This window comes from Antrostomus carolinensis, unplaced genomic scaffold (genome assembly GCF_000700745.2).
Source record: "Antrostomus carolinensis isolate BGI_N321 unplaced genomic scaffold, ASM70074v2 scaffold1649, whole genome shotgun sequence".
In the NCBI taxonomy this organism is placed as follows: domain Eukaryota; kingdom Metazoa; phylum Chordata; class Aves; order Caprimulgiformes; family Caprimulgidae; genus Antrostomus; species Antrostomus carolinensis.
The window spans coordinates 121097-133003 of NW_010340520.1; the positions used below are offsets into that span (position 1 = coordinate 121097).

At 43.5% G+C, this 11907-nt stretch overlaps 1 protein-coding gene across 1 annotated transcript in view; it reads left to right on the forward strand.

The window, feature by feature from the left end:
• The window catches only part of LOC104531307 (plexin-A4), a gene marked incomplete at its 5' end in the record, with an annotated part of 117462 nt that extends 114463 nt beyond the window's left edge, over positions 1 to 2999 (forward strand). The window contains 2 exons of the mRNA XM_010176159.1: positions 2024 to 2174; positions 2904 to 2999. Coding sequence (XP_010174461.1) covers positions 2024 to 2174; positions 2904 to 2999 — 247 coding nt within the window. The remainder of the gene's footprint in view (positions 1 to 2023; positions 2175 to 2903) is intronic.
• Between the last annotated feature and the right edge of the window lie 8908 nt (positions 3000 to 11907).

Sequence of the window (11907 nt, forward strand, 5' to 3'; positions counted from 1 at the left end):
CAAGTCTATGAACTGTGCTGGTTGCAAATAGATGTATTTTTCTTTGGGTGCCAAGGCATGGCTTACTTTTTGGCCATGAGACTCTTTGTTTCTCTACAATGTGCTTTGGTTCTGCAGTAGCACTGTCATGGATGCCATCAGTTCCTGACACTTTCTCTTATCAGAGGTCCATGTAGCACAGGTCTGATTTTATCCAGCTGCTGGTGCTGAGACCTGTTTGAGTTTTTCTAGGAGTGGTAAAGGTCTAGAAATATTTATTCATCCTGCTCATCATCTTCTCCTGGAGGCAGTTCTTCAGGACAGGCTCTCACAGGATTTCTAGATGTCTGCTCTACTCATAGACAAGCGCTCGGGTTCACCTGGGGATTGAGAGTTAGGCAGAGTGTAAAGCGAAATCAAGCTCAGACCACTCATCATTGGAATACTGGGAGTGGGCAATATTCAGACCACGGGACTGAGTTAGACTAGGATTTTTGGCTGATCCTGAGCCCACAACACAAGATGCTAGGACTCCAGGGAGAGTAAAGTTGTTGTGCATACTAGAAGTTGCAGTAAAGTTAATGAGTTCTGCATGAGTTTTTGTGATGAGTCAGTCTAGCCCGGGTAGTGGTCAGGCCAGAAGACCACGCAGAGCTGGGAGAATGATCTATGTCTTTTTCTCTCAAGGGTTACATCAAGTCACCCTGCAAAACCATGACAGGAACTGAGACCAACCCATTGCAATAAATGAGGGTGGGAATACAGGGCACAAAACCAGACCGAGCAAAACTGGAGCCTTCTGGTGTGGAGGGATTTCCTCCCAGTGCTCTTGCATGGTGATGGTTTTCATAGGAGACTTTGGCAGCTGCTTGTCCTGCTGTGTCATAGAGAGTATTTTCCCACTTGTCTGTCTGAAGGATCTTTAGCATACAGCACTTCAGTGTCCAATTTCTCTGCAGTGGAAAACAGCCTCCATCTCAGCAGGTGTCTCAACGCTGTTTACAGGACACCTGTCAGCTCTTTTGGCTCCCCATCCCCTCTGCCTCCTAATTATAAAATTGTGAATTGCTGCAGCTATGGGCTTTTTTTTTTTTTTTTTGCTTTTTTTTTTTTCCTTGTGCACAAAATGTCAAATTGCAGAAATTAAAAATGTAAATGATGGCGTCTAATTAACCAGTTGACAGTAGAGCACAGCTGCGAGTGACAGTGACTGATTACCTTCCGCAAACCTTGTCCTCCAAGACCTGCCTTACCCGGGGGATGAAGGACATCAAAAATAGCAACTTCATTAAAGAGACATTGCTCTGCTGATGAAGTCTGATGGGCAATAGTTCTGGGGGATCCATATCCCCGGTCCTCTTGAGCTCAAGGGGAATGGTGTTGATTCTTAAGGAAAGCAAATTTTCCCCAGTCAGAGTGTGAATGGGAGCGTTGGAACATGTTGCCACAAATTGGCATCAGGCCAGCTTAAAATCTGGGGCAAAATGGAGATGCTGAGCAGCAGAGGAGTTACTGGAATAGACTGGATTCAGTGGGGGAAGCAGATGATGTGAACCGTGGATGCAGATGTACTGTTGTGAATGGTGAAAGGAAGCATGCAAGGCCTTTTTTTTTCCGTGGGGGTGAAAGCCTGAGCCCTCAGTGGGAAACAAGATCAGTGGGACTTCTCTGTGGGATTAGAGGCAGGTCTCACAGCCCTTGGAGGCCTGGTAAAGGAATCGATCATCAATCAAGAAGTAGGTACTGCCTACTTCTTTGATGACATGGAGAAAGTTTATAGGATGTTTTTTGAGACTTCTGTCTCAGAATAACTTTGAGTAAATACAACACGAGTCTAGTATTCAGGAATAGTCCTTCAGTAATTTCCAATTTGATAAGTCATCTCCCTTGCTGTAAAAGAAGACCATGACCAGGTATATCATTGTTACACCAGAAAAACCTAAGAGTGACCAAGTGTGTTCTTTGTCCTTATTGTCAGTGGCTTTCATCTCTTCACTCTCTACTCTTTCTCCTCTCAAGAAACACCTGTATTTCTCCCTCTCAGGTACTATTCTGACATCGCCAAAATGCCAGCAATCAGTGACCAGGACATGAATGCATACTTGGCTGAGCAGTCTCGCATGCATATGAATGAGTTCAACACTATGAGTGCACTCTCCGAGATATACTCCTACGTTGGCAAGTACAGCGAGGAGGTAAGAGCCTTGGAAGGGAAGACCAGTTCTGCAGGACCATGGGTTAGCCCAACCATTCCTAGGACCCAGCATGTGTCACAGATACTTATCTTCATCCTGGTTACAAGGATGATGGATTTAAGGAATGAAAAACAAGGAGAGGATAGTCTGGGTCTGGAAAAGAAAGATCTGGGATTATTGATCTCTCTAGTACTCTTCCATCTGGATCTCTGTTATTTTTGTCTCCAGTTGTTGGTCAATCAGTTTTAGCTGGCTTGCAGTAGTTGATGGCCAAATGTTAGCCCTACATGTGCTCTGCATGACATGTGGCCAAAAGTTGTTTAAGCATATGTGTCTGGTGACATTTCTGATACCCTAAAAGAACCAAGAATGGTCCAGCAAGCCTGACACATGACCAGCATGGTTCTAGGTGTTGAAAACTGGGTGAGTTCCCTTAGGCTATCTCAAGTGGCATGTCAAGGTGATGAATAAAGATACTAACTAACTGATCTCCAAGATAAAAATCCATTTGATTGGTTGCAATCTAGAGGTCTGCATTTAGTCAGATCAACCCCAAACTGCCTGCCTAGTTCCCTGATAGCTGACTGATCTGCTTTGCATGATCTAAGCTAAGCTTGGGACCTCCTTTAGAGAAAGTTAACCCACATCTGCTGCTACAAGATGCTGGAATAAATCCTTTTAGGCAAAGAAAATAAAATCCCTATCACTTCTTTCTCTCTCCTTTTCCAGATTCTTGGAGCCCTTGATCAAGATGACCAGGCTGGGAAACAGAAACTTGCCTACAAACTTGAACAAGTCATAACCCTCATGAGCATAGACAGCTGAGAACTGTCCTGCCAGGGACGCCCTGGGAGGGATAAACCAAGTCGTGCCTCACTCAAGATCATCATCTTTACCAAGTGCAAGTTTGGATCGGCTGTAAGCAGAGTCACCTGAACAGCACTCCTCTCTTTCTCTCATTTCTTTCTCTTTCAAACCTATGGACAAAGCGACAAAGCCCCAGGGGTTCAAAAAAATTACTACAGAGGAATCTTGGCTCTGGGGACATCAAGACATTCGGGTGGAGCTCTACTTTTCACAGCTTCCCCTCTGCCTTTGCCCTAGAGAAAAACTATTACATAAAATAACCAACCCACAAGCTCTCCCTCAACATCACATCATCACTCTGCAGATGGGAAATTGGGAGGTAACTTCTGTCATGCTGCTTTAACTGCCTTCCAAGGGCTGTAGCCTCTGGAGTGGACATGGAAATGAACTCAGTATTACTAAAAGTCTCCCCAAGGGGAAGGCAGCCTGCCTGCAGGGATCCTGGAGAGCAGGAGCAAATCGAGATCCTCTCCTGCAGAGCCATTACAACTCTATCTCTTGATAGTGACCCACTGGGAGAGGAATCCCAAGGCTCCCCAAAAAAAGGTCACAGCTCCGTCCAGATCGGGATCATTGTGGCTCTTATCTGCCTGGGCAAACAGCTCTCTTGGGGCAGGGGAAGGGTCAAGAGGGGAGGAGTAGACCGATGCTCCCCTACCCATGTGTTTCATATGGTTATTCTTATTTTTCAAAGAGACCTGTGTCCCCCTCCGTCTTTCCCATTGTGTCCTGTTGGTCATAGCACTGCAGCAAAAATGTTCTCTCTGCTCAGTGGCATCCCGTCGATGGTGGTTCTGTTCCTTCTGGCAATGGACAGCACAGTGTCTCCCTCGTTCCCACCTCAGCTTGGAAAGCAAGAGCCACAAGTCTCATTTTGTTCCAGGCTAGGAGCTTGGCCTCAAAAAACAACCAGAGGTATTTTTTTAAACAGCTGTTAGTTCTTTCCGTTTTGTTTCTTCAACTGGAACAAAGCTATTGTTTTCTCATGTTGGAATATCAGAAGGATACTGAAGGGCTTGCCATGAAGTAAGATGGTGCATAGGACTGATGGTAAAACCTTCCTTCAAAGCCACTCCTAAGAGGAAATGTCACCACACATTTTGGAAGGAAATGTTGAAGGAAATCCAAATGAAATACTGCAAAATATTCTTCTACCTAGATACTCCCATCCGAACTGCATGTCTTCTGGAGGTCTCTGAATGGCTGTAAGCTTATCTGCCTTTTGGTGCCAACGCTTGGCCTCTCCTCTTACCCATTTCTGGAACTAACACGCCTTGATGAAGGCACAGTTGCTGCGTGGCAAGGATTTGCACTTTCTTTGCACTTCCTATCCCTTCAGAGATCACTGTCACCACAGGACAATTGTGGGTGATTACCCTGTCCTATCCTCTGCTCAGCTTCTCCAGAACAACATCTCAACCTGTTTCATAGCCAATCAAAGAGGAGTAAGCTCCTAGGTCTCTTCTGCATTTGGCTATTTTGTTCATACAGTTGCCAGCCTGGATAACACTGTGGTTCAGCTTAGTGGGAAACCCTCAGGGTCTGGAGAACCTTGCATCTTGTGCACCATGGAGGCAAGAGATGAGTCTGCATTAATCTCATCAGAAATGAACAGAGCTCACTAGCAACTGGAAGAGTGGCTTGATGCCATGGAGAATCAACCCACATCCATCTCACACCATCTTCAGAGTTACAGCCTGGATCTATTTTGCACCTGGAGGGAGGAAGGGGTAAAGACAGGGTGTGTGAATTGATTACAGAATGAGTGCATTTGATTTTATTCATGTCTTTTGCTATAAAACTAGAACCTCTTCAGAATGACGAATCATGAGTGCATCTAATGGGGGATGTGGTGCAAACAGGAGTCAGTCAGCAAGTGGGTTTTGTTCAGCCAAGCAGATACACGTGTAGGCAAGCCCTTCTAAAACCATTTAAAGAACAGCAGTCCAAAACTGGATATGTCTGTGGGGAGAATATCACAAGATTCATATTGAAACAGCAAACTTAGGGACACGTCTTGGTTTTAAAACCCCAGACATTTCTCTCTTGATTCTAATTATTATTATTTTGTGTGTGCGTGTGTGTGTGTATCTGTGTGCGTGTGCCTGTTATTTCCTTTTTAATTTTGCTTGCTTTCTGTTTGATTGCTGAGCTGATGGACTCATCATGCACCTTATGGACATCTCAGCATTTTTAAGAGGCCTGTGCATTGGGGATGATGTGGGTTTGGTTGGTTCTGCCATGGTTTTGTTGATCCATTTAGTAACGTCGGCGCATGTTCCAGATTCATTGATTATGGCTGTGAAAGTGGGGTGGAAGTCCCACCAGAGCCAGCAGTAAGAAAAATACAACAACAACACAAACACAATATTTTTTATAAGTACATAAAAAAATTGCTTTTTTTTTTTTAATAAAAAGGAAGAAACCAAAGGTTTTGACAAACAAAGTGCCACAAAAGATAAATATGGACCCTATTGTCATGCCTTGTACTCACATTTGGATAGTAGGAGTCTAAGGAAAAATAGCTGGCTTGGAGGGAAGTGGTTATGAGTGATGGGCTGTACTGCCTGGACATGCGCACATGAAAGGAAGAAGAAGCTGGATTTTTTTTTAAAAAATATGTATATCAAAGCAAACTGGTGCAATGCTGCACTGTTACTGAAGTCAGAGGAACACCACAGGGGAAATTTGAGACACACCCTGAGGGGTTTTTTTAATGTTTTCAGGGCTGTGTTTTTCATTTATTATGGTTGTTTTCCATTATCATCATTTTATTTCTTCTTGCTGGTACGGAGTTTTTCATCTATAATATATATATATACATATTTCAAGAAAAACTTGAACACCTCAGAGACACTGAGAATGAAACACTTAGGGGAAATGTGAAGCGCCATGAGATCAGTGTCTTAACCCTTCCCAAGTTCCTGTTTCAACATTTCTGTTTCCTCTCCATCCTCTTCTTTTCCCCAACCCCACAATTTGAAGGAAAATCTGTCTTTTGCTTCTCTTTCATCTCCTCCTTATTTTTCATTTTGTTTTTCTTTATTTGGTGTTTGAACTGGTTTTGATTTTCGCTTGGAAACTGTGCTGGAATTGAGATGTAAATGTGTGGGTTTCCTCCTCTGTCCCCTTCAGTGCCCTCCCCATTTCCAACCACTGTCCCAGCATCCCCCAGTCTATGACAGGTCTCAGCGTCTTTCTTCCCAGCCTCACCTGTTGAGCTAACTATTTTCTAAGTGCATGTAAAATATGACTAAAAACAAAGACACAAGCAGAAGAATGAGCCCTACTATAACACGAATGCATTCTTTTCCTCTTCCTTTGATTTGTTTTCCCCCACCTCCCTTTCCACACTTGACCAAAAAATGCCCAACAGGTGGTATTCCACACTGTTTTTCAAGTCATATGGAGAGAACTGGAGCCAAAGTCCCTAGAAGTTAATGGGCAGGTTCTTAATATCCACAGTGTGCCAGATGATAGTCATGGATATTTCTCAAACACTGCAATCAAGACAATGAATGCTGACATATGCATCACCATCAGAAATGGAGAAAGGGAACTCATGAAGACTCTCTTTGGCCTTACTGAGAGAGCTAAGATTATTTCTTCACTGCAGAGTTTGCTCTGGGACTTTGCGCCTGGGTTAGAGGAACAAAAGGTGAACAGTCCCTCTGCAAACTCCTCCTGTCCTCCCTGTGAGTGTACTCACCTATGAATGACACAGTAATCTCAGACATAATCCATCATGTCATGTGCTTTTGCAGACTGAGCCTTCCAGTAAACACTGTTGTGGAAAAAGTTACATGTTATCTGGAAGAAAGTGTTAGAGGTTATTAGCACTTGAACAGACAACACAGGAGAAGTACCAAAAAGGAGAAATACAGCCACCCAAGGGCACCTTCCTCTCTCAACATGCCCTAGTCCTTCTCTTCCCCACTCTTCATCTTGTCCTGAATATATCTGAAGGTTTGGTCCAATCCAGCATACACCAGCCTTGCTCTATTAGGTGAGAGGGTTATGCCAATTTTCTCGTCTATAGTTTTACCACTGCAGTTGTCTTATCATATTTTTTTGACACTGGAGACCATTAAAAAATTGTTATTACATGAGGAAGATTTACCAGTAGAGTTTTGGTTGATGTTTGCTTTCATTGAAAAGTGGTTACCCAAGTTTCCAGATCTTGTGCATTAGCCCATAGGAAGGTGTTTACCATGAAGGGAAAAAAATCACATATTTGTCATCATTATTTTTAATAATGGTATTGAAAAGTGACAGATGGAGGTTTAAGAGTCCTGTGACCAGTCTCACTCTTGAGTCAGCCAGCACAAAGACTACAGATCCCTTCCACATTTCCTAAAGTCTGGGATTCCTGTGATGTAACAACTCAAGCACAAAACAGCTAATATCAAGAGGAAATTTTTTTTAAAAGTAAGTCAAAACACAAAATGTAAATCTATCCTCCCCAAGACTTTAGTGAAATGCTTTGGAAAGAGATACTGTTATGTGGAAGACTCTTCCAAAGGAAGATTGGAAACCTGAAAGGACTGAGCCCCAGGGGTCCTCTTAGTGAGACATACATTTGTGTCCCCACAAAAGACCCTCAAGTCCAAGGAACATCTTGTACCAAAAAAAACCCCAAAACTTCTGGGCTGTTGGGGATGACCAGGATTACTCTCCCATATCACCAAGACATCAGTAAAATAAGTCATGCTTCACCCTCCCCAACAGCCTGAAGAATAATTACTCATGAAGCAGATTTATCTGATAGTGTGGAGATATTGCTTGGCGAGGTAAAAAGAATGAGAGAGGAAGAAAACTGGTCCTGTTTCCCAAACTCCTGAGGCAGGCTCTAGTGTTTAAAAGGTTTGCTTCTCCATAGAAATTTGTTGCTTTCTGTGGTGGCCATTGCTGATGTGGGAAGGTGCTGTGACCAGATAAAAACTTTGCTGGAACCCCATCAGTTCAAACAAGGTGGTTTTAGTCCCTTTTTTCTCCTTGATTCAGCATTTAGCTGCAGGAGCCAAATAGAGGGCATTGTATAAAATGTACTTTGTGGTCCCATCAGGTTTGTGTTGATTTTGGGTAGCTCACCAAAAACTCCATCCAGGAACCCAACTGGCATATCCCCTACCCTTAAATGAGGAAATTGGTGTAGAAATCAAGCTCTCAAATCAGTGTTGTTAAACTCCTCTGAGCCTCTGATAACTTCCTCTCCTGGGGTGACCAGGGAAACCCAGGAATGGATGTCTTTCTCCAGACTAAGGAGCTATGATCATTTACAAAATGATCATAGGTTGTGTTTCTATGTTGGCAGATGCCTTACCATGACAGCTGTTGGGTAGAGAAGTATTGGCAAAGCCTCAGTGATGCCAGGACAGTTGCTCTGTGCATCTGCTGAGTACTAAAAGAGTCATCCTCCAGGGCAGGTGGAGGTCTTAGGATGTCCTAACTTTTGCCATCCAAACTTGGTACACTGTGGAGCAGGCAACTGATGAAGCAAGTGAATCTCAGCATCATGGTGTGAACCTCAGCCTCCTGGTCATTCACAGCCTGAGTTTTCCTGCTTTGCACCCCATACTGTTCCCATGTCAGAGCACTATTTGGTCTATGGAGTCCTACAGTTTTCCCTCATCTCTGCCACTGTGCAATGCCCCTTCCTCCTAAAAAGTTGTGTTGTCTTACAAGGGATAAACATTTTGCAGAGAATGCTTTGAAAATTGAGCATGTCAACCGTGTTTTATTTGGGATGGCTCAGTTCACTACACTGTTAGAGAAGCACCCAAGGGGACACAGGCTTACAGCAACAAATTAATTTGTAGAAAGATGTCAAAAAAAAGGAAAAAAAAAAAGAAAAAAGAAAAAGATTTACACTTGGAAAAAATAAAACCACCAAAAAAAAACCCCAGCGAGGATATAAAGCTGCTTAGTCTAATCAACCTGTCACGTGTGTGATTTCTGTTGTTGTTGGTTGTTTGTTCATTGTTTTGGTTTTTTTTTTGTGTTAATCTTCTGTTCTAAAAATTGAGAGTTTACCTCAATAAAATCTTTCTGCTTGGAAACAGATCACCTCAAAACACTCGCAGCAGAGAGCAGTGTGCAGGGAAGCTCAGTAAAGCAAACCTAGGTGTAGAAAACGGGGAAAACCAGGACATTTAGGCTTTTTCAGCATTCCCTTCTCTTGCCAATATGGTCTGGTGTGGCTCCTTGGCTCTGAGGACAATGTTTCCCAGAAGGAAAGGTTGCTGTTGACTTTTGAATAGAGCCAGTTGGAGAAATCAAGGCATATGTCCAAGCTTGGAGTCCTTTCTGAAGTATCTTAAGAGAAACTTGGTGTTATTTAAAATTTTTATGCTGCTTTTTCTCCAGTTCTTGGAGAAAACCCACTTTCCAGCCCAGAGCGGGGTAAGGAAGCAGAGATATTAGGTGCTACCTAAATGCTCCCAGTGTTTTCCCCAAAGAATCAAGATGAGAGGCGACTGGATTATTTAATGTCACAAGACAGGCCCTTCCTAGTGTTTGACCCTGTGTCTTGGACATACACATGAACCCAGAAGTCTCATTCACTGTTTTGCTAAAGCTTCCACCTTTAAATACAAAAATCAATGTAAAGACATATCCTTTCACTACAGTGTTACTAACAGCCTCAAAGAGATGTCAAGACAGCGTTAGAAAGGAGGTTGGGATCTTTTTTCTTAGGTTGTTGTTGTTGTTGGTTTGATTTTCTTTTGACTTGATCCTAGTTAAAAAAAAAATAATCTATACTATTTAAATTGGAATCCCGTTGTTACTTGGTAAAGGCAAAGCTTCTGTACCTTTGTTATAATTAATTGTATACCTGTGTATGTAAATATAAGGCATTCCTATTTTGCAGTCCAGAACAAAAAAAAAACAAAAAAAAAAGAAAAAAAAAGAAAAAAACCCTATTTGTAATATAGAATAAAGTTTATTAAAAAAAAATAAAGAAATAAAAATGTCCCAGGCTATGATTACTACTTCCTGTGGCCAAAGGGAGACAGAAAGAGGGAACTCAAGTGAAAAGGAAGCATGAGATTGGAGACCATGTAAGTGCTCAAAGCAATTCCCCTTCACATCTACACCGTAGGAGCCCTCTCCCAGGTTCAGGCTTCCCACCATCCATAGTACATGGTCTAGAGCTTCCTTCATGCTCCAGAGAGTCAGCACATGTCTGCATTTTGGGCTTCACTTCATACTCATGTCCATGGGCTGGTGAAGTGTGGTGGGAAGTGGATTCCAGCTGAGCAGATCCCAGCTATGTGTACAGAGAGGGCAAAGGGTGGGGGTTCAGCCAACAAATGACCATGAAAAGCTTTTTTCCACCAATCCACTCCCTCCCTTCCTTCCATCTTCCCTCCTTCCCACCTCCCTCTCCCTTCTTTTTCACCTCTATTTCTCGTTTGCACAAGAACATTGAGTCATTCAAAATTTTTTTTGGAGAGGTAGAATCCAGGCAGGTAATTCTTTTCCATCTGCCTTTGGGATGTCAATAGCTGTGCATTTTGAAGGTAATTGACAAGATTTTGAATTCAGGTATGCTGTTAAAGGAGCCATATCCTATGGCTCCTGAAAGTCTTCAATGGGAGCCTCTGACTCCTTGGCCTTTACAGTAGAGTAGCAATCATCACACTGGATTTCAAATCTGGAGCAGCCATAGGTAGTCTTAAGTGGACAAGCAAACATGCCAGCCCACTTGCTTCTTTGCTCCCAGGATGTCATGCCAGGCCTAAGACTGTTGCTGAGGCAAGCCCAGCTTGCAACACTCGTGTTTGGCCATGCAAACTGGGGGAAATCATTTTCCAATGGTCCTCAGCATCTATATCCTGACTGGAGGAAGAAGATGGATGTCTCTCCAGAGCAGAGGGAAGGATCAACTGCCTGTGGGCAGATCTGCAGCCCTCTTGCTGCCAGACATGGTCTCTCTTCAAAGAGAGACCTGCCTTCTACTTTTGCTCTCCTCCCACATGTTGCAAGAAGGAGCAGCTGATGGACACTTCAGCTTCTAGATAACCTGGCTTAAAGCAAGAAGGGAAAATCCATTTTCCCTTTCCCACATCTGCTCCCCAACCACTTTTCTGCCCTTATCTTACAGTTACTATCTTATGATATAGTCTTTTGAATAGCTGTTGCAAAAAGTAAATCTTTAATGAAGGAGGTCAGATTCCCTAGAACTGATGACAGGCTTGGCCAAACCAGGGCTGGGTTTGCACTGCCGTGACACAGGTCTGCATGGTTTAACTTAACAGCCTCATCATCTACCTCAATGGACAGGAAACCTGACCTGAGACACCTCAGATAAAGGCAAACTGGAGATAAAATATTCATAGGTGCATTTCACTGACTTTGCTCGTGAGAAGCCAAACTAATATAAGCAGAGACAGGTCCCTTCAGAGGTGGAAAGGGGACATGATAGTGAGGACTACTGAAACTACTATCTAAAATACCATTTATCATAATTCACCACCATCACAGCAGGGAGACATGACAGAGGAGGTCAAATCCATGTACCTGCTCCCTCTGTGTCCCACATCACCCCACAGACTTGCAGCCACTGCTACACATAGCCACCAGCCTCCCTGTCCCTGCAACACAGGGACAAAGCTCTTATCCTCACTGTCATCCCAAGAGCTGAGCACGTGGCATCCCACTGCTCCCCTTCTCCCAGCACTGCGTCACTGGCCTCCGTTTCACTCAAAAGAGAGGAAAATGGAGATAGCGTTGCATGCCTGGAGCTGGTGCTACTCCTGCCATGCTCTGAAGGACTAAGCCTCTGTCACCCATCAAAGGATGAGACAGCTGGCAGGTTTTATGGGATTTACAGACCACGGTGCCAACATAAACCTTGTGGAAA